The 27,439-nt window shown below is 40.6% G+C and overlaps 1 protein-coding gene across 1 annotated transcript in view; it reads right to left on the bottom strand.

Moving 5' to 3' along the window:
• Window positions 1-836: 836 nt before the first annotated feature.
• The window catches only part of LOC124712236, a 53,284-nt gene continuing 26,681 nt past the window's right edge, over window positions 837-27,439 (bottom strand). The window contains exons 5-8 of the mRNA XM_047242530.1: window positions 27,156-27,185; window positions 4,304-4,486; window positions 2,868-3,063; window positions 837-1,158 (exon numbers count right to left, since the gene is read on the bottom strand). Coding sequence (XP_047098486.1) covers window positions 1,097-1,158; window positions 2,868-3,063; window positions 4,304-4,486; window positions 27,156-27,185 — 471 coding nt within the window. The 3' untranslated portion in view covers window positions 837-1,096. The remainder of the gene's footprint in view (window positions 1,159-2,867; window positions 3,064-4,303; window positions 4,487-27,155; window positions 27,186-27,439) is intronic.

Raw genomic sequence — 27,439 nt, 5'->3', positions numbered from 1 at the left:
TCACTCCCCGAGATGAAACGGTAGTTATAAAGGGCTGGATGATGAGATATTTTGTGTGACTTTCACACCACAGAAGAATTTCAGCACCAATTGTGGAATGACTTAGATTTTCGTCTAAAGATCTGGACACGATAATATCGTTCTAACACATCAAAAAATATAACATTGAAGTGTGGGCATATTTCTGAAGCCAGACAAGACGGTATGGAGCAACCTGCGAAAGTCCGATCCTAAACATTTAGTCTTTCTAGCACCTCATCAACTTTGTACTTGCAGAAAGTGGATTCTGTAAACTATTTACAAACTACATATGGGCTACGTCTAGTATTAACGTGTCTCTCAGTATCAACTCCCCTACTTACTATGTACTAAGTAGTGAACCTAATATTCTTTAATATCCAACAGAAACTTCGCTTTCACTTCTTTTATACCAGAAATTTAAATCAAGAGTTTCGCATTGGAAAGTGCGTAAAATATTAGTAAACGCCAATCGTAATAGATTAGTACTTTGTCTTCGTATTCAAGAAAGCGTGTCACTTCCAAAATTTAGTGGATAAACACGGAGGGTATTTCACTGCGTACATCACCTTTTTTCTCCGCATGACGTGTAGGCAGAGTAAGGGGTTGTGCTGGAGTTCCAATAAAACATTCTGCACTCATGACGTGTCTGAATATAATAATTTCTGCACTCAAACACCATGTACACGTTTAGAAAAACTTTTTTGTTGTTATTCTTATAGACATTTTATTTCTTGTCCCACATAGATTAATAAATCATACAAAATGTATAAAAATCAACAGAAAATATATACATACAACTTCAGTAGTTATTAAGACAAACACAGTTGTATAAAGCAGTACGAAGTGAGAAACATTATTTTACTGTGTTTAACAACAAAAATAACTTGCACAAGGACTCTATGTCAGCGACTGCTGTTTATAACAACAGGATGAAGATGGAGCTACAAGATCAGCAGCTTATCTCATGGTTAAATAGGAATAAATATGAAAATGGTTCTGTGAAGAAAATTAGAGAGCCTAGAGGTACGCAGCACTTTGAACTTGGACGTTTCAGAACGCATGGTACGACGTGCCTTCAGTAGTAGCTATGACCGTGTCCGTAACCGCCAGCACCGGCGCCAAATCCAGCGCCGTAGCCTGCAAAAAAAAAATTCAAACGTCAGAAACTGAAAAGTACAACTGCATCGCAGATATTAACCTCTGTGACAGATGAGGCAAATTCCAGTTATTTGCACAGAAATTAATTCATTAAAACAAGCCAAGCATAAGGTAGGAGACGAGGTACTGCCGGAATTAAAGCTGTGAGGACGGGTCCTGAGTCGTGCTTTGGTAGCTCATTTGGTAGAGCACTTGCTCGCGAAAGGCGAAGTTCTCCAATTCGAGTCTCGGTCCGGCACACAGTTTTAATGTGCCAGGAAGTTTCATATCAGCGCACACTCCGCTGCAGAGTGAAAATTTCATTCAGAAGCCAAGCACACTTTTTTATGACTTGTAAACTAGAATCAAGTTTTATACTGTACACACGAAAAGTTGTTAAAAATTTAGATGAGGAAAGAAAAATTAATTGAACACTACAGGGGTGAAGATTAGTTCAACATCAGAATGATTTGAAGTAGAAGAGCCTATTGTCACATTTTGCATACGGGTGGAAGCATGAAATCGGAAAAATTACAAAACTTCAGTGGACCTACTGAATGTCCTCGATGAGATAAATAGTGAAAATGAACAGAACTCTAATGTAAGTTTAACGGGAACATAAACTAAAGGTAAGCCTAAATTACACAGCCAAATCTGATTAAAGTGCAGATCCTTCAGAAGTGTAGTTAAGTGTAATGAAGGGCCTATTTCGCATCTAAGCTAGATTAAGGCTAAATAAAATAAAACTGTAAATGGTGAAGTTTATAAAAGGAGAACACAAATCCGTCAAACTACAACATATGAAAGGCGCAGTAGAAGAACTGGAACAGTTCTGTTAACTACGAAACAGAACAAAACAATATGATCGAGCAAATAAGAATGCTTACTTCAAGAAAATTATTCTGCTAGCATAAAATACTTCGTCTTCACGTTTATTCACGACGTAGTTGTAGCTTTGCTGCTATTTCATGGCACCGCTACCGGAGGTAACTTTTACTCAGACAGTTCTTGTAACACACTTTTCCGATGACATTTCCTTACAAAAGTTGTTAACCATTGTTTTATAGTGATTGGTGCCTATAGTAAGTTACAGTCAGATGATCCCCTTGTTAAGTGAAATTCGTTTAAAAAGACTATTCAATCATTGTGGTCTTTATTCTAGTTTCCATCTAGATTGTACGTTTAACTTATTTATTTTCAGTTGAACAAAATGTTTTGTGATATAGTACGGTAACAGCCGTGTCAGAAGCATCGGTCGTTTGTGACACAAATGGTATCGTTTTGAATTAAGACTAAGCATTTACCATTGTCTTCAATTCGAATCTGATGATGGCTACATGTCGAAACATGTTATCTGATTGGACCTAGACGGATATTGCGATAACGATCACAAGCACTGTCAACGTACACGTATATGGAATTTATTTCATTTATTGGGTGCATCGCTACAGAATATTCACATGTCTCTTTATAGTGAATAAATAGATCATGACGTTATTATGAGAAGCCAGATGGTCAAGATCCGTAACTTTATTAACACAGAAAATAGGACCTATATTTACACAGTTATTCAGATATTATGTAGCAAACCACAGTATTTGTACAGAACTGAAGTAACTGGTGGTACTGAGAGGAAATAATGAACAGCACTCTTGCTCTGTTGAGTACGTTCCAACCTGTTAAAAAAGTATCTTTTTGGAAATACTTACCGTGGTGCGAGTGGTGCACGACGGGGTGGAAGCCGGACTTGTCGGCGTGGTACTTGACGGTGCGCACGCTGCCGTCCGCCTCCTTGAGCGAGTACTCACCCGTCACGACGTCTCCGTCGCGGTGCTCCTTCTGGGAGTGGTGGTCCCCTGTGTGCCCGTCAGACACCCCGTACTCGAACTCGTACTTCGGGTATGCCTGGATTTACAGAAAAAACCTTAATACTAGTCTGACACAAACTGCACAGAAAAATTAACCCCCACCTCTTTGGATTTCAAATACAAAGAGAAACAGAGTTCACTATAACTGAGGGTGAAGCAGGTGGCAATGGTGCTGAAAGACTCGAACTGAAAATTGTGCTGCCCCCAGATGATAAAAGTTCCAGCCGATATAAATCCTCGGTTCTCCAACCGTCTAACCTCCATTAGAGCCTGAGAGAACTGATCAAAAGGAAAGAGCGGAGCCAACCTTAGCCGAGAATTTCTGTCATATCCTTGGGGGCAAATCAGAAGGTGCTACCAACCTGAAACGTATACATGCGGAAGGTCTGTGGAATTGATACACGATCATGCAGTCTCGGTGAGTGCAGCACAACCAATGAGTGAGGCTGATGGTGGCCCAGGGAAGAACCTCGGCGAAGACGCTAGAGCGGGGCGCACGTATTCCTCAACATGGTTTGCTTTCTAGTACCGGTAGCTGATTACTGATTACAGATAGAACAGCTATTTCAAGTGAGAGTCATTAGGAAGCATAATGAATCTGAGACCATACGACCCCAAATGACAAAGGAAAAACAGTTTCAGTGACATCCATAAGGAGTGATCATGCGAATTAAGGTCTCTCTTAGTGATAAGGCATTAATTTTGAGTGACTAACGTAGGAGTAAGTTAGACTTTGCGGCATGATTCGAGCCAGTTATAAAGGGGAATACACACGTATGCTTAAGTATTTTGCAACGGATATATAGCAACGGGCTAGTACTACGCTTTAAGGATATTAGTTGGCTTTTCTAGAATGCCAGGGAGCTATACTACGCAATGAACTTTGTTTCGGTGTGAGCATCAGGGGCTGAGGAGCACCGTTGTCTTGTCCCCATGGTTAAATCAAACTAAATAAAACAAAAAAAAATATTTTGTAAATTGTTGGTAGCTTTGTTCTCTCATTATTTCCGTGTTTATCCATGGTGCTTCACTATACAGGAATATTCCTGATCATGATGTAGGTAGGGGATCGTATTTCGAAGATAGTGAACGGTCCCATTAACTTAATTTTCATGTAAATTTAAAGACTGTTTATTCGTATTTATTATTCGCCAGTATGACACTAAGAGGACACTAGGACGCACTTAAAGAGATTAGCGGGAGAAAGTCAGTCTTCTATCAACAGAATCGCTTAGAGAAGCGCCGTGGAGTACCCCCATCACAAACTACAGACTCACCACGTAGTCCACACTGTGTCCTCCGTGTCCGTGTCCGTATCCCCCGTAACCGGCGTGTCCCACAGTGACTGGGTGGGCGGGACCCACCACGGGACCCGTCTGGTGGGCGTAGGAGTGGGCGTGGCCGCACAGCGCCTGCTGGCACTTTGCAGCAATCCCCAACAGCAACAGTGCTGCCAATATCTGAAGACATTTAACGAAGCAAATTAGCGGCTTCATATATGAAGGAAAGCATCATGCACCTGTCAAGTGTAGAATCATTTCCTGACTGACTAGTAACATATAAGAAAAACCGAAATGGCATACCACCAACCACCTTTTGTAATTATTTATTTCTAGACTTATTCTGAAACAGACTTTCTTTTCGTCTGATAATACTAATTTTTACCCCCATAATAGTAATGTTACACACAAAATGTGTCCCAACAAATTCAAAAACCTAATAACCAGCATTATAGATAACTATACAGCTCTTTGGAAATCAGCTGGAATGAAGAGTTATAACAGTGACACGTAACTACGTTGTCTGAAACTTATTTAGTAGCAGGCTTTCAAACGTCCACACCAGAAATGAACAATGCATAGACAACCGAAATGTTACTCAGATCTATAAAATAAATAGTTAATAAGTAAACTGCCCTTCAACCACAGTAGACCTACGGCGTCGTTTTAGATCTCATTTGGTGAGTAGATTGCAAAGTAAACAAAACAAAACAAAAAATACAGCGAACTAAAGATTAAACACAACGTCGGACAAGAACGGGCACCCCAATTCACGTTTTAAATGATTTTTCCAAATTCTTTAAGGGGAATTTTATTTGATCAAAGTTGTTCATTACTAAATGAACACGTTTTTGGAGGCGAAGTATTGGTATCCGTATTCTGTCAGCCGCCTATCGATTTTTGACACTTTCCCCTAAATTTTTCCCCAGTGAACTTTGGCACGATTTTGTTAAAACTCTTCTTCATTATTTTTCTGGTTTGTTTCTATGACTGAGTGCCATTACACTTACACATGCATTCGCTGTTGATGCAACATTAAATACTACAGAAATTTTTTGGTAAATATTTTTTCCTAGATCCCTCATTAATATCTTTAACAGTATTTACGTAATTCAGACCATAATATTGTCCTGTAGCCTCCTCTAGGCGCTTTCTCACCGAAATCTAACTAACGAAACTCTGTAAACCATCTGATTTAAAACATCCGGACACCTGTTAGAGGACACTGAGATGGGAGTGTCCATCCTTGGCCTTTATGACGGCTTGTCCTCTGCTGGGGACTCTTTCAGTGAGGCGGCAGAACATTCTTCCCAGAGAAGGTAGTGATGCTGGACGCTGTAGGCGGGACAGAAGTCAATATCCTAAATCCCGAAACTATTCCTCTCTGGGCAGGCCAGATCGTTTCAGGAATGTAATTGTCCACAGTCCTTCGCCTCACAGCTGCCTCTGTATAACAGCGTGCATTCTCATCAGTCAGTGTCTGCGAACTGTTACTCTACTGTAGGCGGTAACAATGGTGTAAAACGTTTGCTTACCTTCCTCATTTAGAGTTTCCTTAAGCGCAATAAGGGGGTCACATCCTAACTTTTGAAAACGCTCTCATACCGTGACACCACTCTTTCGCACTTAACTGTTGAGATTACGCATGATAGCAGGTAATGTTCTCTGGCAATCGTCAAACCCATACCATTCCGTCGGACTGCCAGAGGGTATGGCCTGATCCACTTTCCAGCAGCGTCGCCCTTTACGCCATTTCAATTGTCGTTTAGCACTGACTAAGATATTTGGCTTACGAGGAGCTGCTCGACCATGCTGCCCCACGCAGTGTCACTTTGCTGGCTGTACTGATGTTAGCATTTTGTAACTCACGACTGATTCTCTCCACGGATTTGAGGCGATTTTGTACAACCACCCTCCACAATGCTCGACATTGGGACATTGTTTTGGTTGTAGTGGTAGTAGTTTTCAGTCCGAAGACTGGTTTGATGCAGCTCTCACGCTACCCTATCTTATGCAACGTACATTCATTTGAAACTTCTTACTGTATTCAGGCCTTGTTCTCCGTCTACAACTCTCATCTCCCCCCTTTCCTCACACTTCCTTCCGTTTCAAATAGACGATTGCTTCATACCTCAGGGTGTAACCTTTTAACCTATCTCTTCTGTTAGTCGAGTTCAGTCATAATTTTTTTCCCCCAGTTAGACGTACTACCTCCTCATTAGTTATCTGATCTAGCAGTCCAATCTACAGTACTTTTGTCTATCATTACATTTCAAAACCTGTTTTCTGAAGAGTGTATCGTGCATGTTTCATTTCCTGTAAGATTTTCTCCAGAGAAACAGCTTCGAAAAAGACTTGCTAACGATTAAATATATATTCACTGTCAACAAACTTCATTTTTCAGAAGTGTGTTTCTTAGTATTGGCCATCATAAGTTATTTTACTGTTCTTCTGATTTTGTGTCTCATTTCCTAGTCTAAATCCTTAAGCATCATCTGATTTAAATCAGCTACAGTCCATTACTCTTGTTTTATTTGTTTTGATACTCATCCTATAACCTCATTCCATGACACTACCCATTCCCTTCAACTGCTCTTCCAAGTGCTTTCCCGCCTGAAAGAGAATTACAATGTCATCAGCAAACCTCAAAGCTTTTACTTATTATCCCTGAACTTTAATGCCCTTCTCATACTTTGCCACGTTTCCTTACCTCTTTGCTTAGTGTGCAAATTGGAGAACACCGGGGATAGTAAACAACGCTACCTCGTTCTCTCTGCCGCTGTTTCCATATAGCATCTTTCGATTCTTATAAGTGCAGTCTTGTTTCTGTGCAAGTTCTATAGAAACTTTCGCTCCCTGTATTGTATCCCTGCTGCCTTCATAATTTATTCCAGTCCACATTGCCAAAAGCATTTTCTAAATGTATAGATGCTATAAGCTTCGGTCCGCCTTTCTTTATCCTATTCTAAGATAAGACGTAGAATCGGTATTGCCTCACGTGTTCCTTAATTTCTCCAGTACACAATCTCATCTCTTCCAATGTCGCCTTCTAACAGGCTTCCCATTCTTCCCTAAACAATTCTTTTCAGTATTTTGCAACAATGACTAAGTAATATTCACACCTGTCACCTGCCGGCCAGTTTGACCGAGCGGTTCTAGGCGCTTCAGTCTGGAACCGCGCGACCGCTACGGTCGCAGGTTCGAATCCTGCCTCGGGGATGGATGTGTGTGATGTCCTTAGGTTAGTTATGTTTAAGTAGTTCTAAGTTCTAGGGGACTGATGACCTCAGGAGTTAACTTCCATAGTGCTCAGAGCCATTTTTTTTAACACCTGTCACCACCTGGAATTATTACATTCTCCTTAACGTGTCTCATATCTGTTGCACAAGGTGAAATAGTTTTGTCATTGCTGACTCTCCGAAGGATATTATTAATTCTGAGTGTCACCTACACCGGTGGCACTGTTTCGACTTAGGTCTTTTGGTGCCCTGTCAAACTGTTATCGCAGTATTATATATTCATCTGCGATAGATTATTTCTCTTAAGTAAGGGCTATCGGGAAATGGTTATAGCTGTAAGCTCTAGATTACTACGAATTAATGTTCCATGACTGCGTTATCAATAGACGTTTTAAAAATTTCTTAATCGATTAGAATACCTGAGTCTACAATTCTTAACTGAGGAAAGCTTAAATGGTGAATACTGTTTCAAGTAGTCCTATTTAGCGTGTCCTTCATTTCTAATATCTACGTAGTCAGCGCTAATCTTCCTTCCTTCCTGTCTTTTCACTTTCTTGCCGAGTATTAAGTTGTGCAGATCCATGTACGATTATCATAAATTCTTGCGAAAATATTAGGCCACAACTTGTTCCTGATGCAATAGTAGGATACAATCGAATATTTCTCTTGAGAAATAGCATTAAGACAAACTACAAATGAGTCAAGTCAATAACTGAGTCGCCAAGTGATATGAAGCTGAAGAATATCTCAAAGCTACCATTCCAGCTCACCTGCCCACGGATCATGTCTGCTTGTGAGTTCAGGTACTTGTCGCACACTTAAGGTGTAACTGGTGCCACTGCTGTCGATCGGTGCCCATTTATACGGGCGGTGCCACAGCGCCCTGCGTGAGCCCCTGAAAAAGTCTGCTCCCGCTTTTTGCTCCACCCCCGCTCGCGCCAAACCGTTTCTTGCCACGAGGTGCCGTGTAGGCCCAGGCAAACGGGAGTGGCGAAAGCCCGGGTCCCCGTGGCGGCCAGATCGTCCGCCCGCATGGCACGCGATTCGGCCCGGCTCTGAGACGCAGTGACCGCGGCCCAGGGCAGTTTCAAAACTCGTCACGGGCGTGCACATATCGGAACGCCCGCCGCTGCTACGTGCAGCTATGCTGTGAACTACTTTCTTGCGGAAATACTGAATGTTTTTTCCCTGTTAAAGCAGTGGTCGCGCCCACCTGACGACTGTAGCCAACCTAACTCTCTTCTTATCGCGCAGCCAGTGATTACGTTGTCGTGCGTGTTTTAGCTTTCCTACCAATGCGCTGTGTGTATTTCGAGGCGTCACTCGATGGAGACGATCGTTCTAGAATGTTTACACTGAAGCCTCTGAAGTACATTCGTGTACACATATAAATAAAACACCTTGAAAACACACTCGCGGGAAAAACGTACTTCTTCCTACCTCTTTAAGGCTAGATTTGTCTCAGCCACGAGTAGATTATTTTCATTACTTATCTTCGCAATATGTCGTGTATGTTGCCATCTGTACACTTATACATTCTTTAAGTTTGTCCTTGGCTATAAACTTTTTTTTTTTTTTAAAGAATTTCCTCTGGCTACTGCATCTTTTAGATTTGAGTGTCACCCTCTGAACTTCAGGACCTAAGGTCGGTCGCATGACACGTCCTGTCGTTACGTTGTTACTTTTTGTAATTTCTTCACGTACAGTTCCATAACATAAATGTATCGTCTAAATAATCGAAACATTTTAACCACCGTAGGCTGTCAGTTTTATTCCTTTTATGCACCGTGCATACAAATTACATTACTGGTCATTTCCGGCCTTAGGTCATTATCAAATGTCAGCGATAAAGTATCAAAAGTATAGTATGTAAATAAGACATATTAGTGAACAACATTACACTTGCGCATTATAAATGTTGTTTAAATTACTTACAGGATATTGGTAATAAAAATGTTAGTTTCGTGTTACGTGCGAACGGGCACGTTCGCACACATGCACACCTCGAATGTTATAGATACAGTCTTGCAAGAGCTTACAAGAGCAACTTTTACAACACGTCGTGTCCGAAAGAACCTTACTGACAGATAGCTTCCTAGCCCTTGCACATTCGTTTAGCACTCATACATGCACGTAACTGTTACTGAACACGGAAAACGTGCGTTAACAAAATAAATCCAGCAGTCATGTGATCACAGCCTTGCGTACATCACTGTGACCACGTCGCTGCAGATCCCTCCGCCCATAACTTCGTCCACGCAAAATGACAGGTCTTAGCATGCTCTTTGGTTGATGCACGTTTCCTGCGATTTGTAACAGTTGTGTGTATGTCTGAGGGCGGAAAAGTACGCAGTATGATCCTAAAGGAGTGTGCAAGGGCTATGAAGCTACCTGTTAGTAACATTCACCTTTGTATGTGTGGGAAGGTATCTGTCTCCACATAACACAAATCACACGTTTTTAAATGTCACACTCGTATCACCAAGATCATGTAGGTACTTTAAACAATTATTGTAATACACAGGCATAATGTTATCTGCTAGATGAAGCACACATTCTTCGGTGGTTAAAATACTTCTATCATTTAGACGATGGTTTTTATGGTCTACATACAACAATAACTTATTGAAATATATGTAAAATACAGTGTATAACAGTTACATACACACATCAGAAAACGTTTTGCATCATCCCAGTTGCCAGAACTCAAGAAGACAGATGTTGACTGTCGATATTGTATCACAGGCACAGTCCCTTTGACAGCCGATCAGTTCCACTCATTCCACAAGGAAGGAGGTACACGGATAGTGTTGTCTGTACTTCAACCTTGCCTAGACGGTCGATACCGCGGTTCCATCGGCTCTGCATTGTTACTTTGTGTCAGGAAGGGCTCTCAACGAGGGAAGTTGATGATTATGATGATTTTGGTGTGTGGGGCGCTCAACTGCGACGTCGTCAGCGCCCGACCAGTCCCAACTTTTACACAGTCCTATTTTATTCATAGCCCCATCTAGCCACTGTCACGAATGATGATGATGACAACACAAATACCCAGTCCACAAGCAGAGAAAATCTGCAACCCGGCTGGGAATCGAACCCGGGAACCTGTGATCCAGGGGCAGCAACGCTAGCCACTAGATCACGAGCTGCGGACAACAAAGGAAATGTCCAGGCGTCTCGGAGTGAACCAAAGCGATGTTATTCGGACATGGAGGAGATACAGAGAGACAGGAACTGTCGATGACATTACTCGCTCAGGCGGCCTAAGGGATACTACTGCAGTGAATGACCGCTACCTACGGATTATGGCTCGGAGGAACCCTGACAGCAACGCCACCATGTTGAATAATGCTTTTCGTGCAGCCACAGGATGTCGTGTTACGACTCAAACTGTGCTGAGTAGGTGGCATGATGCGCAACTTCACTCCCGACGTCTGTGGCGAGTTCCATCTTTGCAACCACGACACCCTTCAGCGCAGTAGAGATGGGCCCAACAAGGTGTCGAATGGACCGCTCAGGATTGGCATCAAGTTCTCTTCACCGATGAGTGTCCCATATGCCTTCAATCAGACAGAGCCGTGTTTAGAGGCAACCCGGTCAGGATAAACGCCGTAGACATACTGTCCAGGGAATGCAGCAAGATGGAGGTTCCCTGCTGGTTTGGGCTGCTATTATGTGGGGCCGACGTACGCCGATGTTGGTCATGGAAGGCGCCGTAACGTCTGTACGATACGTGAATGCCATCGGCCGACCGATAGTGCAACGATATCGGCAGCATAATGGTGGGGCATTCGTCTTCATGTACGACAATTCGTGCCCCCATCGTGCACGTCTTGTGAATGACTTCCTTCAGGATAACGACATTGCTCGACTAGAGCGGCCAGCATATTCTCCAGATTTGAACGCTTTCTAACATGCCTGGAATAGATTGTAAAGAGGTGTTTATGGACGACGTGACCCACCAACCACTCTGAGGGATCTACGCCGAATCGCCGTTGAGGAGTGGAACAATCTGGACCAACAGTGCCTTGATGAACTTATGGATAGTATGCCACAACGAACAGAGGCATGCATCAATGCAAGAGGATGTGCTACTGGGTGTACAGCAATCTGGAACACCACCTCTGAAGCTCTCGTTGTATGGTGGTACGACATGCAATGTGTGGTTTTCATGAGCAATAAAAAGGGCTGAAATGGTGTTTATGTTGCTCTCTATCCCTATTTTCTCTACAGCTTCCGGTACTCTCGAAACTGAGGTGATGCAAAACTTTTTTTGATGTGTATATTTTACTGAGCGCTTAGGAAGCAACATAATACACTCATGAGCAGCTGAATGAGAGACACCTATTAAGTAATGCGTTCGCCTGATTATGGCGGCAACGCGTTCCGTTTTGGACACTAACAAACACTAAAAGCATTTGGAACTCATAACTGCCTTCCACTGACGTTGCACTCCATTCTAGATCATCTTTTAAAGTAATGTCTTCTTGTGTTTGGTGCATAGATGATGTCTGTCAATTTGCGTAATTTATTTTAGATCGCGCAGTCATAATAAAAGCGCACAGCTGTTCAATGGATCAGTAATTTTAGTTAGGAAATACAACAATTGTAATAAAGATTGTTTTTAATATACAATAAATGTATAAGCAGCAACAAAGTTTCTCATTTAGTATAATTAGTTCCCTTAATCATTCATTTCTGTTTAGGTTGGAATGTTAAAGAGCATTAAGAGATACTAAGATCTGCTTCAGGGGGTAGTCAGACAGAGCCAAATTTTCATTTTAGCGTTTATTATTCTCCGTTGTGTCGTCATTTAACACCCACCTGCAGTAGCATCTTGGACGTTATTTGATTTCTGATGAAGGCACTAATAGAAGTGTTTAAACCTGGTGAAAAGACTTATATTTGTGACCGAGGGCTTATTTAGTTTAATACTACCAAGCATAATTTTCTTTAATTTTATGTGGTGATCATTGCCTTACGGATTTCACAGTTCCCGCCTTTGTCTGTACAGATTTATGAGGTTTTCACTTTGTTTCCGGTCCCACGCCATTCCGGGGGACACCTCCCGCCTACAACGCGAGAACAAGCGATCTGTCACAATGCGAATTCACGCATGCAGTACACTACAGGCCCGCCAACGAAGCCCCCTCCAAACTGAGAGCGTGCAAACGCGCACCTTCCTTCCATGTACCGACAACAGGCGAAAAATAGCTCGAAGAGGCGTAGTTCGTCGTCCTAACTGGCCGCGCAGACGCACGCAGAGCCGTTGTGTGCTGCGCGGCGCGGAACGATGCGCTCAGTGTGGACTTGCTTTTAGTCTTTTCGATTGCGGATTGGTAATTTCAGAAAGAACTGATTCACTCCTCACATATTCATGTGAGAAAGTTACCTTCTGATGATCATCAGAAAAACATTCCCTTTCGATGACAATAAGATAAACATGTCCTTATTCTCTTGGGTTTTCCTGGTTTCAGGTAACAAGCACACTGTTCAAGGGAACACATCATAAAATTTAGTGAATCAATAAATCTCAAATTTATACTGCATCTCTACTCGTTATGTGTTACTGGAACACTCTTTGTCAAAGTTTTGTAGTTTACCACATTCATTGGTATAATAGAAACACTATCTGCATTTAAAATAATTTCTTCATATCATCTGTTGTCTTTTGTTCACATAGATTCATGATCAACAAATACCCGTCGTACTTGCTCAGATTGTGGTACATAGAAACGTCCCCTTAGAAAAATTTATGAGTTACTGTGCTGGTAAATCCCTTACGTTATTTGATTTTCAAATAGCTGAGCAGAACTGAACGTAGTCAGACATTTCTCTCTTTACTTATTCTGATCATCACTAAACTGACACACAATATTTTTAGCACAACGCAATCTGACTTTCAATAATCCCTACAAAAGAATGGCCCTGACTAACAATAACCTATACCTTTCATGAATCACTTACCTCACAAAAATCTTCGTTACTCGAACTACTGCAATACAGCGAGCGCCAATACTGCCAGCTAAATAAAGATTCTAACTACTGAAGGCACTAACTACTGATAGGCATAGTTAGCAAATGAAATATTTTGATAGAGAACAAACTACGTATTTACCTTAATAGTGTTCAAAAGTCATAATATATATATATATATATATATATATATATATATATATATATATATATATATCAGTTCATGACATCCAGTCTTACAAATTTGCACTCTCTGATGGACACACGTCCAGATCATCCGCTCTCAAAACTCCGCCATCTCACTCCCCACATCCACCACTGCTGGCGGCTCACCTCGAACTGCGCAACGCTACGCGCTGTTCACATCCAACCGCCCAACACTACAATACCAAATACTGCAACAATGCAAATCAGCCACAGACTGCACACAGCACTGTCAGTGATACTCATACAGAGTGCTACGTGGCGTTACCAATATAAAAACCTAAACAGCCTACTTACATTACCCAATATGATCCTCACAAAAAATTTTAAAATTTTTTTTGGGCACTGGCCAATACATATTCGTTAAAAAAATTTTATATTAACGCTAACGAATATATCAAATGCACACACTTATCGATACAATGTTGGTCGAAAGCTAAAATTTTCTCAGTCCATAAACGACAGTCCTGATCATTCATCACTGTAGTATTTGGAGGTTTTTTTTTCTCAAAGTCTGAGCAATAAAAGAAAATGCACACGGAAGTAGTGGATTTCCATGCAGTCTTGAAGAAGTAGTGTTGTCCATCCAACGGAAAGACAATGCTGACTCTTGAGATGCAGACAGGTAATGGGCCACAACAGAGTCGAAGTTTTGAAGAATATTGATAGGTAGGTCATCACTCAGAAGACCACTGTAGTTCTGTTAGAGATTACGGTATTGGTGGGCCACCAGAGGTGGGTGGTGGTGGTGGTGGTTGTTGGGATGTTTAATGGGGACTAAACAGCCACCAGAGGTGCAGACCCACTGCAGTCCTTGTAGAAATAATGGTACTGGTGGGCCATCAAAGATGCAGACCCACTGTAGCCCTTGTAGAGATGGCCAGCAGCCATCTGTTGCGACTGTGCAGGTGGACAGTCACCATCGAAGAGTCTTGCGGACAATATAGCAAGTCCATAAACCACCACTTGTGCACTCACAAAGTTTTTGGAATTGTCCTTAGAACCAGCAATGCTGTTAACCAGTCCGTTGCTGAATTATTAACACGCATACAAACACTAACGGTCCCAACTTCTCACATATTGTGCATATACTATGACCAACAGAAATGCGTGCAGTGAAATGAATGCTTATAAGTTACTTAATTTGATGACCTGGTGTCAATTACAATTTTATAACATGAGAATACAATTACAAAGGTACAGAAAATATCATTAAAACATAATAATACAGATAACATTTGTAGTAATACAGGCTTTACAAAAGAATAGAAATAAACATATACATCAGTGTTACAGGAATTATGACATAAGTAAATAATAAAATAATGAGAATAGTTTTCGAAACATTAATTTCACACATGAGTATGAAAACAGAACAGAATAAATAATTTCTAAACGTCTTTACAAAGTAAATAACATAGTATTAATGCAAATTATATTTGAGGATAATGTATTCCTCATCATAGTAAATGTAGCTTAGTATTAGAAGAGAAAAAAATTCTATGAAACAGTACACAGAGACTGGAAGAACACAAATACACAAGGGTACACAAACACATAGCGAGATAACACAAAATGAAAGGACAGGGTTTGTTTTACTGCGGTACTTGTAATATTTGATTTGCAAACAAAACTTTCTTTACTTCTTGGAGATCTCCCTTAGTTCTTCATTATTCCCAAAGTCTTATCTATACCTGTTGTCCCTAAATCCTACTGTTTTGTCCAGACCCTCTTTCAAAATAATTATCCTTCATTGTACACTACTCATTTTTGCCCAAATCTTTTTTATATAACTTCTCAATGCATTCTTTCCCTATTCTCCATAGTTAGTTTCTTATATAGTATCCCACCCTCATTAGCTAACTTAAATCTACTGAGCTCAGAAACATAAACTAGGGGACGAGGAAATGCAGCAGTACAAAACAATTTACACAAACAGCAATGACAAAAAAATGCAAATTGGCAAAGCAAGCAGCAATATATCTAAATTAGCAAAACAAATGCGACATTACAACTAATATGAGCCAATGTGCAGCAACAAGAAAAATAAATCAGTAGTAAAACTAGCTTAATACAATATAAAATTCAGTAGAACTATGCCTGGCAAACAGCAGCAGCAAATGCAATAACTTATATCTAAACATGACAAACACACAAGCAGAGAAAATAGTACACTAAAGACAACAACGCAGATAAGGGGAACGTCTATTCACATCTTAGTGTCTATGTCATTAAAGTGGTGCACCACAACAACTTATTCTACGAAAAAATTACCAAGTATTTGAAAAGGAGCAAAACTGAATGTACTCAGACATTTCTCTCTTTACTTTTTCTGATCATCACTAAACTGACACACAATATTTTTAGCGCAACGCAATCTGACTTCCAATAATCCCTACAAAAGAATGGCCCTGACTAACAATAACCTAACCTTTCATGAATCACTTACCTCACAAAAATCTTCGTTACTCGAACTACTGCAATACAGCGAGCGCCAGTACTACCAGCTAAATAAAAGATTCTAAATACTGAAGTCACTAACTACTGATAGGCATAGTTAGCAAATGAAAGAGTTTGATAGAGAACGAACAATGTATTTACCTTAATAGTGTTCAAAAGTCATAATAGATATATATTAGTTCATGACATCCAGTCTTACAAATTTACTCTCTCTGATGGACACATGTCCAGATCATCCGCTCTCAAAACTCCGCCATCTCACTCCCAACATCCATCACTGCTGGCAGCTCACCTCCAACTGCGCAACGCTACGCGCTGTTCACATCCAACCGCTCAACACTACAATACCAAATACTCCAGAATGCAAATCAGCCACAGACTGCACACAGCACTGTCAGTGGTATTCATACAGAGCGCTACGTGGCGTTACCAATATAAAAACCTAAACAGCCTACTTACAACATTATGAACACAGTATAGTAATACCAGTAATTCACACCGAAGCCAGGACTGCTGCACCTCGGTACGCACCTGTGATAATGTGCAGACTCCTGCTCAGCGAAACGCCGATTCTCGAAGTCTATCAAGGGGGTTTGGGGGAATGGAATATAGCTTAACAGAACGAGAGTCAGGTCCCTCCACCGACAAATTTGGTGTTACTTAAAGTAGTTTTTGGTAACTATTTTGGAGTTCAGGGTAAAAAAAACTTATTTTAACATGGGAGATTTTATACATTACGTTAACCACAAAAAGGTCAACTTACAACAACTTTTCATTAGTTTTCTAGCCTCAGAAAATGGCGTGAAAGTAAAAACTTGAACTTGACACGAATTTTAAAAAATCTGTAACAAAATTTAATGGATATTTCCGTCTTCTGCCCAAACTGCCATGCTCATTCGTCTCTGTTTCTTTTTACTGAATATGTCAACTCGAGACTGGGGTAGTAACTGCTGAAGTAATATATCCAGTGATTTCTGATGTCGTATTATACAGTGTAATATGATATTCTATTTGGGGGAGGGGGCTATTGTCCCCATAGCTCGCCCCCCCCCCCCCCCTTCCAGCGCCCCCAGCCAAGGGGTTTAATATCAGATGTCTATTTTGTAACAAAGATGTTTACAGTCTCAGTTACTGCATACACCTTTTGAGTAAACAATTCCATGTAGGCACTGCCTCTATACAATTTAAACTGGAAAGTACTGGTTATAGCTACAGTGTACACAGCAGGCGACGACTGAATCGACTATGCAAATTTACCTCATCGGAATATGAACCAGAATTGTATAATGACTATAAGCAGCGATTGGTTCCAATAAGCACTGTGTATTTGCACAAAACAGGAATGACTGTTTCAGTTTATTACTAAATTTCATAAATTTCACAAACTAGTTTTCACCAGTCATAATGGTGACAGTAAAAGGTACGTGCAAGGAGAAGGTCACTTACTCTGTATGAAATAGGAACATTTTCTAGATCAGTTTTACTACAATTATAGAAGAATCTGAGAGAAACACATTGTCTGTCAGTTATACACTTTATCTGACACTTACATCAAGAAGAAATTTTATATATAATAAAATGTTAGTCGGCTGTAATTGTAACGTATCTATTTAGTGTAATGTATCGATTTACTGATACATATTTTCGATAGCACGAGTTTATCAGCCTTTTATTAAACAGATCGATTGCAAGGATTTTATCTTCCACGGATACATTTGTAAAGCTTGGACACATGACAGGATACATCGTCTTTGAGTATTAAGGAACGCATTGTTGAGTAAAAAAGATCGTGGTAGGCAGAACAGCAGCGGCGGGGAGCACGGGTCGCAGTCGAGTCCTGAACGAGATGTGACGATGATCGGTCGGCTTAGCTGACGAACTCTGGGTTAGAGCAAGCTGTTCCCTTTTGAAGATGAGAAATTTTTATAAGTGGATAAGAGCTAAGAATTGAATGTTATTGTAGGAAAGCCTTTTGCCATTTGGTTTTGACGCACAAACGATTCAGCAACCAAAAAATATATTTTGCCGCATTGCTTTGCATGCATTTAGCGATTATCATAGTTTTTTAATTTTCATTGTTCAGAGATTTCAAGTGTTAGATAAGGAGGCGATTTATCAGTCATATCCCTAAGGTGTTAGAAAGTTCCATCCACATCTGTTAGTTAAAAGAAGAGTTTGACTTAATAAATTAGAAGTAAAACTGACAGCAGTTTTATACTTCTGTAGCGTTTGGTGTGTTTGATAGGACTGAAAATAATTTTATTAATAGGAGTTTAAATATTAGATTTGCAATTTTGAGAAAATAAGTTCTGATTTTATTTTAATTTTCATTTATAATCATCCTCCCTGTTTTCTTAAATAGCATACATTTCGAATACATTTTGAATACAATGAGCACTAAGAGCATTGTTAGCAAATGAACAAAATGGTGAGTGGGAAGAGTGTTGCCTTTCATGAGATGTGGCAAAATATAGCATTCAGTGCAGTGGTTTTCTCTTTCAGCTTATAGAATCCCAGTAGCATTGTCACTGGCAGCTACGCTGCTACAGTATAGAACTGAACATCTATTGCCGGTAAGACAGGGCTAAATTACATAACTCTTGTTGCCTGCAGTGAAATAAATTGGAGGTGGACACATTCTGCATTTGTGAGTTTCAGCTACTGTGAGTGATCATTTCTGCGACGAGGTCAATTTCATTTAATACTGTCAAGGTCCAAAGTTCCTTTCATCAGAAATTTCCGAATTAAATAATTTTCATTTTATTAAGTATTTTTCGCAATTTCCCATCATTGACTATTTCTCATTAGATACTTCCAACTGGTATATATTGAACACAGTTAATTGAGTGTGCATCTTATCTTATCTGAGAATGAAAACAACAGAGTAAGCATTCACATACCACAGTGGATCTAATGGGAGCAGTGATACTATTCCGTGCGAGCCTCGAGAAGTTTTTTTATGTAATGTAAATGACATATGTCAGTATTATCACCAACCTGTAACATAAACCAATTCACTTGTCTCTCTCGAAAGATTGTGGTAATATGCAGTGGTACAACAATGAGTTACTTGTCATTCCCCTTATTTCTCTTTTGTCTTATCTTCTACAGCCATTCAGTCATAATCTGAATACTCGATGATGTAGACGTTTATAGAAACGTCTTTTTTCAGTGTTTCGAAAACATGAACATGTTTCAGCTCTGTAGCGAATGACACACTGGTGAGCCGTGGCGCTATTAAATTAGACTGTTCTCTCTGGGGCCACTAGCTCAAAGGTAGTATCGACTATCCTTCTTGCGGCCCTGTTGTCAATATCTATGAGGATGAGTTTGTATCTGTAGGTTGTGTCCCCAGAAGCTCTTTGCTTGCCGATATATATACGGGTTCGCTGGCGTGAGAAAGGAGGCACCAAGACTGGGGACTGGCGGTAGCGTCACAACAGCCGGCCACGAGGTCCGAGCAGTTGAAGCCACGAGCTATGCAAGGAGGGCCTGCGCAGAGCAAGGATACTGGAGTACTTCACTGGGTTAGCGTCGACTACAAGCAGCAGGCCGACATCTCTTCGGTTGGTTGGTGACATCTGTGTCAGAACACGCTCGTGGACTGGCTGCCCCCTTCTACCTGGCTGTCATCGGCACCACTCAGCAACCGTCTCTGCGCAACGAGGATCCATGGAGCTGCTTGCTGATGAAGGGGAGTAACATTCTGTAATCCTCTTGGTGACTGGTGTCATTGTCTACCCGACCTGCTAATTATTTTCTGGTTTGTACCCGACCTTCACTCGGCCGGCTCTTTGGTCGTAAATATAGGCTGTGGTATTGTACTAGACGCTAGTTGTAGTTTGAAAATATCTTGTGGTCTTATATTTATAGTTCATAACCCATCATCGTTTTAATGAATCAGCTCCTGGTCGAAATTAGAGTCGGATCAATTGTACCAAGGCACTGGTTGCCGTTAAACAAACAGAGGTCTTGTGGTTAGATTTAGATTTTAACCAGTTAATTTCCTTGATTGTAATTGTTTTTGAAAGACGGGGTCATTATTGGTATGTTTTTAACAGGCTCTTGTGGTCCCGCCGAGTGAGTTCTCCTGTAATAAGTGTTCATAATGTTTTAAAACGTTCCTTCAGAGCGTCCTTCATAACTAACAAGCAATTAACTGTACAACGAAATGTTTATTGAATGCGGTTTTGTTGTTGTTGGTTACAAGCTTATGTACGTAAATATCCACACACGAATAAAAATGATACTCATATCACAGAAACACATTATTGTTAACAGAATGCAGTTAGGGACCAAAATTATGCAGGCTGGGGTGGCCGAGCGGTTCTAGACGCTACAGTCTGGAACGGCGCGACCGCTACGGTCGCAGGTTCGAATCCTGCCTCGGGCATGGATGTGTGTGATGTCCTTAGGTTAGTTAGGTTTAAGTAGTCCTAAGTTCTAAGGGACTGATGACCTCAGCAGTTAAGTCCCATAGCGCTCAGAACCATTTGAACCATAGCCATCAAAAGTATTTGCGAAGGGCTGCAAAATGGAATATGGGTGGCAGATTTGGAGGGATGGGAGCAAAGGGGATGGGAGCAAACAGTGTGGTCATCGGTCCCAGCGGATGAGGGAAGGAAGCCGGCCATGCCCTTTCAAAGGAATCATCCTGGCATTTCCCTGAAATGATTGAGAGAAAGCACGGGAAACCTAATTCAGGATGGATTGTTGCGGGTTTGAATCGTCTTCCTCCCGAATGCGGGTCCTGTGTACTAACTAACTAATGTGCCACGTCGCTCGGTCACTGCTTATGGAATTTTTTCGAGTTTCTAGGAGCAGAGCTGAATGTGATAGACGGATGATGGTCATTATGTAATATTACTTGAATGTGTGTTATCTTAAACACAGACCAAGGAATGTGAACTGATAACCTGAATGTGCTACTGAACTCCACACCTCATCACTTACATGAAACTGAAAAGAATCTGTGTGTTTGAAAACCAATCTCACTCACAAGTAAATAAATAATCAAACCAATAATATCACACTCAGTAGACTTGGTCAGTGTGAATTGGTTGAACGACATTGTAATGTCGAACTGTATAAGAATGTAAGTTGAAACACAAGAAAATTTCTGCACTGACAATTGACCCTGGTAAAATAAAGAAACTGACAGAACCTACATTGTGTGAAGGAAACGAAGCATTCACGTATTGTGAATCTCACCTGCAAAATGAAGTATTGGCAGAAACAGCAACACAGCAAGACTCGGCAACAGCTAAAAAAATACTACTGAAAACTAACTACATTTGGTACAGGGAACTTGGGTTCATAATCTTGACACAGAGTGCCAATGAGGCACATGACTCAACCTTTAAATTCTGGAAAATGAGTGAGGAAGGAACTTATAAATGAGAGCAATTATAGACTCTAATATGAAAATTCATTTGATCTAATAACTTCCATGATACAGTAAATTAACTCAGAAGATAATCAGTAGAATAATTATCAAAAACTCGACTGTGACGAGGGTGAAGTGGATCAACAATACAAGTCCGCAAAAATAAAAATAAACTTGTTATCTCATCAAATAATACTTTGTTTCATTTCAAAACCCTTTTTATGTCCGTTTACTGCCGAACCATTGTTCTGAGTCATCATTCCTCCTTGTAATAAATCTGCAACTCACGTAGTCCCAAAAATGTGTCCATGCATTACACTGTAAACTCAACGAAAAAAATTCTGCTTGCTGCACACCGCAGCTATCCACTACTGACTGTCAAATTTTCTAAGACTCCACAGTTATGCAACCTCAGACACTGACACCTTTGCATGACAACTGTTTCCAGGACCAAAATTCTTTAAATACATCATTTTGCATTGCAAACATTAACACATCCAATAACATAATCAAAAAATAACCATGTTTCTATTGCTACTGCATGGCTGATTAGGGGAATGTGTTTGAAGTGAGAGTGGCGGAGGTGACTGGAAGGCACTCGAGGGAGAAGTTGCAGAATAGGACTGCACTGGGGGGAGGAGCTCTTCAGGAACAGAACTGCATTGAGGAGAACGGACGACAGAAGACGAAGAACTATCTGCTGTTAGATGCTGTGAATAAAAATCAGTCTCCGCTTAGAATATCAAATTGTTTATCTTGTGCATTGGAACTGATCTCCTCAGATTGTCAAACTGGCGGAGCTGCATTGTAATAAATTCCCCAAAAGTAGAACACTCATCAGGACGTACATTTCACACAGTTTCCAAAACGCCCTAAGCGCCTGATCTTTTTTCTTGTTACGTTTACTTGAAAATGTTTCCCTGGCACGCCATTTCTTCTTCGTTAGTAGAAGCTGAATCGCCAAGACTCTCACGAAAAGTGTCATATTTAATACGTCTTCCACGACATTTAGCGTAGAATCGTGTAGGCATTCCTCATCATCAGAACTCTGAAATGAAAAATTAGGCTATATCGTATTAATTTTGACGGTAAATGCTTTACCTTTACAAAGGGTTTCAGGGTATTATTGAAAGCGTCGCAAATTTCGATGACAATCATTGGTATACTTAGTTAGATATTTTGAGCACATACAACAAACTCGTAAAGGAATCTCCAGTTGCCAGAAAGCGCAAAGTTATTGCCAGTCTTTCTCTTTGTTAGATATAGCACGTCAAAAATTTAAGTCGTTCTTGTTTATGGACGGTTCGATCAATCCAACAGATGCTGGAAGTCCTCGAAAGACAGTCGATAAAAGTTTTCCAACTGACCACTGTTGCCTGTAAGCAGCCCACTAAAAAGATTACTTCCACTGTACAATGCCCTACTCTTTAACATCGGTGTTACCCAGTGGCGATGGTTTTTTCTTTTCTTCTTTAACTGAGGGTGCAGCACGGCAAATGCGGCGCTTAACAGTCTCGGCTCGCTACATCTGTGACAATGAGCGCTTCGGAGCGGGGCGGCGCAGTCTCCTCTATATGAAGGTGGAGAGCGGAAGAAAGGGAAGGAAATGGAGAGGTTATTGCCGTCAGCTCCATGGGGATATTACGCTGAATCAGCGGAGACTTGTCAAATTGTGTATTGCACTACTAGGCAGGTGCGTTTAACCATTGCGCTATGCGGGACAAAGCGTTATCGCAACTACACGGACTATCTCGGCGCGCCTCACTCCCGATCCACACTCCCATCGAGAACTATCTATCAACAGTTTCTGTCCATTTCCTCCATGTTCGCTACTCTGAGATTCCCACAGGAGGTGGCACGTATTTGTGTGTGTGTCCTGAAGAAGTTGGATCCATTGGCCAGCTAGGCATATTAATTGTATGAATGCGTGGAGACTGTTCTTTCGGGCATGCATTCATGTAAATGAACACAATACATCATTTTTGACTAGTTTGATGTGGGCCACCACGAATTCCTCTCCTGCGCCATCCTCTTCTTCTGAGAGTAGCACTTGCAACCTACATCCTCACTTTTTCTGGATGTATCCCAATCCCTGTTTTCCTCTACAGTTCTTACCTTTTACAGCTCCCTCTATACAATGGAAATCATTCTATGATGTCTTATTTATGTCCTACCATCCTGTCCTTTCTTATCGTCAGAATGTCTGTTAAAAATAACGCTCCTTTGAAAATTAGGTTTTACGATTAATGCAGCTGCTCTCCCCTGATGTTGCAAGTATAATGTCATGCATCTTCTGCATACTTTGCATGGTCTTGCCGGATATAGAATTGTTCGAGTCCCAGCCGTGGGTCAAATAATAATTCATTTCTCCAGCTTACATCAATAATACACCTAGCTGGGCAATGGATCCACCTTTTTCTGTGCGGATGCACAAATACGTCAGACCTCCTGTGGGAATCTCAGAGTAGCGAACATGGAGGAAATAGGCAGGAACTGTTGATAGATAGTTCTCGATGGGAGCGTGGATCAGGCGGGAGACGTGCCGAGGTAGTCCGCGCCCTTGCGATAATGCTGTGTTCCGCATGGCGCAATGGTTCGAAGTCCAGTTCGGTACACGTTTTCTTTCGTCGCCGCTGATATCGCGTAATATCCCGATGCACCTGACAGAAATGATCCTCTCCCTTTCTTCCGCTCTCCACCTTCAATTTACATATAATTTATCACAGTAGCGAATTCTACTTGATGAACGCATTCAAATAAGCACTCTTCTGTGTTACAGCTGTGCACTGCGCGCTCAGTGTGGATCCGCCTGATGAGTTTACTGACAGGCAAAACAATAACTGAGACCGAGTACAAAAAAGCCTGCAGCGTACTGAATGCATTCAGTTGTAAGGCATTCGAAGACAACTCTGATTTATATTTGAAAATTGGCGTGCTGCTCCTTGTCAACACGTTTGAAAACTTTTGCTGTCTTTGTCTTAAGGCATACGAACTAGACGCTACAAAATACATTAGCTCCCCTACTTTGGCGTTGGACACTCTGCTGAAAATTGCTAAAGGTGATTTGCAACTAATAACCGATATTGAACAACCCCAGTTTGTAGAACCAGGGGGGGGAAATTGCTCATTGTTCTTTCAGGCATGCAATTGTCAACAACAGATACATCTCCAATTATCATGACAACCATCAAAAAATCATACATATTTTTTCCCAATGTGAATAACTTATATAGCTGGGAGATGTTGCAGCATCATCCTGGATCTAATTTCGAATGGCTTCCTTCACAGCGTGTCAAAATTTTTGATTCGGAGAAACTACTAGAGATTCTAACATGTGATACATACTGGAAGCAGACCTTGAATGCCCTGAAAGCATTCTCGATTTACATTCGGATTAACCCTCATGTGCAGCAAAAATGGCATCCCTTTCAGATATTAAACAGCACAGAAATTGTTGAATGAGAAGAAAAATGACGTCATTCATTAAAGAAATTTGAAACAACGTTTGATAAACAATTTGGTTTGGAAAACGTTCATAGAATCTTATCGTTTAGGCAAGCTTCCTGGATGAAGTCCCACATAGGGATTAATACCATTAAACAGCATGATTGCGGCGATCAAGTTTTAGAAAAATTTCTTCAAACTCATTAATGATGCTGTACTAGATAATGATGTAAGCTGGTGCAATGAATTGAAATTTGTCGCACGTCCGGATCTCGAACAATGCTATATTCGCCCAGACCGTACAAAGTATGCTAAAGATGCGGTAAATTATACTTGCAACATCATGGGAGAGCAGGTTCGGAGTAGCTGCATTTGTAAAGCCTAATTTTCAAAGGAGCGTTATTTTTAACGAAATTTTACTTAGCAGACTAAATGTAATTTTCGACTAACCAATCTCAGTTTGAGTGACGATTTTAGATATTTCGAAAACTGTCCTTTGAAATTTCGCATTATGGATAAACATTGAACAGATTTTCGCCAAACTATATAAAATTGCGCTACGCAGACACTGATAGTCTCACATACAACATCGATCTATGAGGATATCATGAGTGATGTGGATACGAGGTTTTCAACTGTTCGGGACTCCCACCGAATAACCAAAGCAGTACTCTGCTGGTGAAGAAACAAATGATTGGTTGGTCTGATGGAAGATGAACTGAGTGCGAACCACTTCACAGAATTAGTAGGCCTACGCTCAAAAGCGTATGTACTTGAGACCGAATCTGAGCGCTTAATGTGCAGAGGAAAAGCTGTACAACCATCATCTGTAAATAGGCTCACCATTGACGATTACAAGCAGCACGTCCTGGATTACGAAGTGAAAACCATTGAGCATTTTGTCAGTCACTCGAATCACCATGTTGTTGAGACTATTAAAACACGTAAGTACTCTTTACCTGGTAAGGACAACAAACGATATATACTTCCCGATAAGGTAAATACTCTGACCTGAGGACATTACTTCATGAAAAAAGATGATGATAATAATAATAATAATAATAATAATAATGATTGCGAACAAAGTAAATACATGAATAATGTAAAATGTAAATATTGTAGATAGCAGATTTTTCTGATGGAAGAAAAAATAGAAATACTGTAAATAATGTAATATGAGTTGAGTACCACCTTCTGATGGAAGAAAAAAATGCAAGTAGTGTAAGAGATGTAAATTGAGGTTAATGTCACCTTTTACGGATAAAATTTTTTTTGTGATTCATCGTAATATGATTTAATTGTAAATTCTATTTACTTTTCGATGGAAAGTAAATGAAACATTGTAATTACATTACATGTAGGAAGCACAGTACGTTAAATATATATGGTGTAAATTGTATACTTGTATGCAAATTTTGTAATCCATTAAAACTGCTCATGTAGTGGAAGAAGTTAAAAAACATTGAACGTAAAATGTTTATAATAAGCGTTATATCTACCATATTTTGTGTTTGAGTTCTTTATTGTTATCTTTCCTAGTCGCTGTATTGACTGTCTGACGTGTGGGGTTGGTCTTCTATTCTCTTATTTGCACTACGGATTAATCTGAGATGTACCCTTTACCCTGTGGCTCCTGCAAGATACAATTTCCAAACCCACACTACTACAGAAGTCAGACAGATGCTCCTAACGTTCTAAAGAGAAATACCTCAAAAACTTACAGCAATAATTATCTTCTGGAGTCATCCGCTGTAAGGAAATGGCACAAAAATTCACAAAATTTCTTATGTAACTACTGGGATACTTGGGTACTGAAGTAGTGCTAGTTAGTGTAAGAAAATCATGAAACTAACGAAAGTTATTATTTATTTTGCAAAAATTCTGAGAAATCACAATGGCACTATTAGTTATGAATTGAACAATTTATATCCTGGTTCTTTTCGGAATGTGAAGTTACCTCTCAAGGATAGGATTCGCTAATGAAATTTCTATATAAAGTTTAAGATGGTTGTCGACTTGGCAGAATGGCTTATCCTTTAAAATGTTGCTAGGTATGGTCGAGGCTGTCGCGTGTGAAATGCAGTGAAGTGTACTGTTGTGGAAAAAATACGAGGCTCGCAATAGCTGTAGCACACAATACCGTAAGCTGCGATGACTGCTGTCTGCGCCGCTCGCTGCTGACAAATAAGATAACTCTCGTTCTATCTGGACTGACCTTTGCCAATCAAACTCTCCCTATGCCTTGATGAAGTCAAGGATTCCTATTCGCCCATAGTCTATTGGTGTCGTACAGAGGTCAGATAACCAGTCCACCGCGATGCCACTCAAAATTCGCTCACAGGTGTTTAACTATAACTCTGTCCGTTCACAGCACACAATAAGTGTGTCGGCCAACACAGTGAACAATGCTTAATCGCAAGGACT

This window comes from Schistocerca piceifrons, chromosome 8, assembly GCF_021461385.2.
Source record: "Schistocerca piceifrons isolate TAMUIC-IGC-003096 chromosome 8, iqSchPice1.1, whole genome shotgun sequence".
Taxonomy (NCBI): Eukaryota; Metazoa; Arthropoda; class Insecta; order Orthoptera; family Acrididae; genus Schistocerca; species Schistocerca piceifrons.
This window is presented reverse-complemented; position numbering and strand designations above follow the sequence as displayed.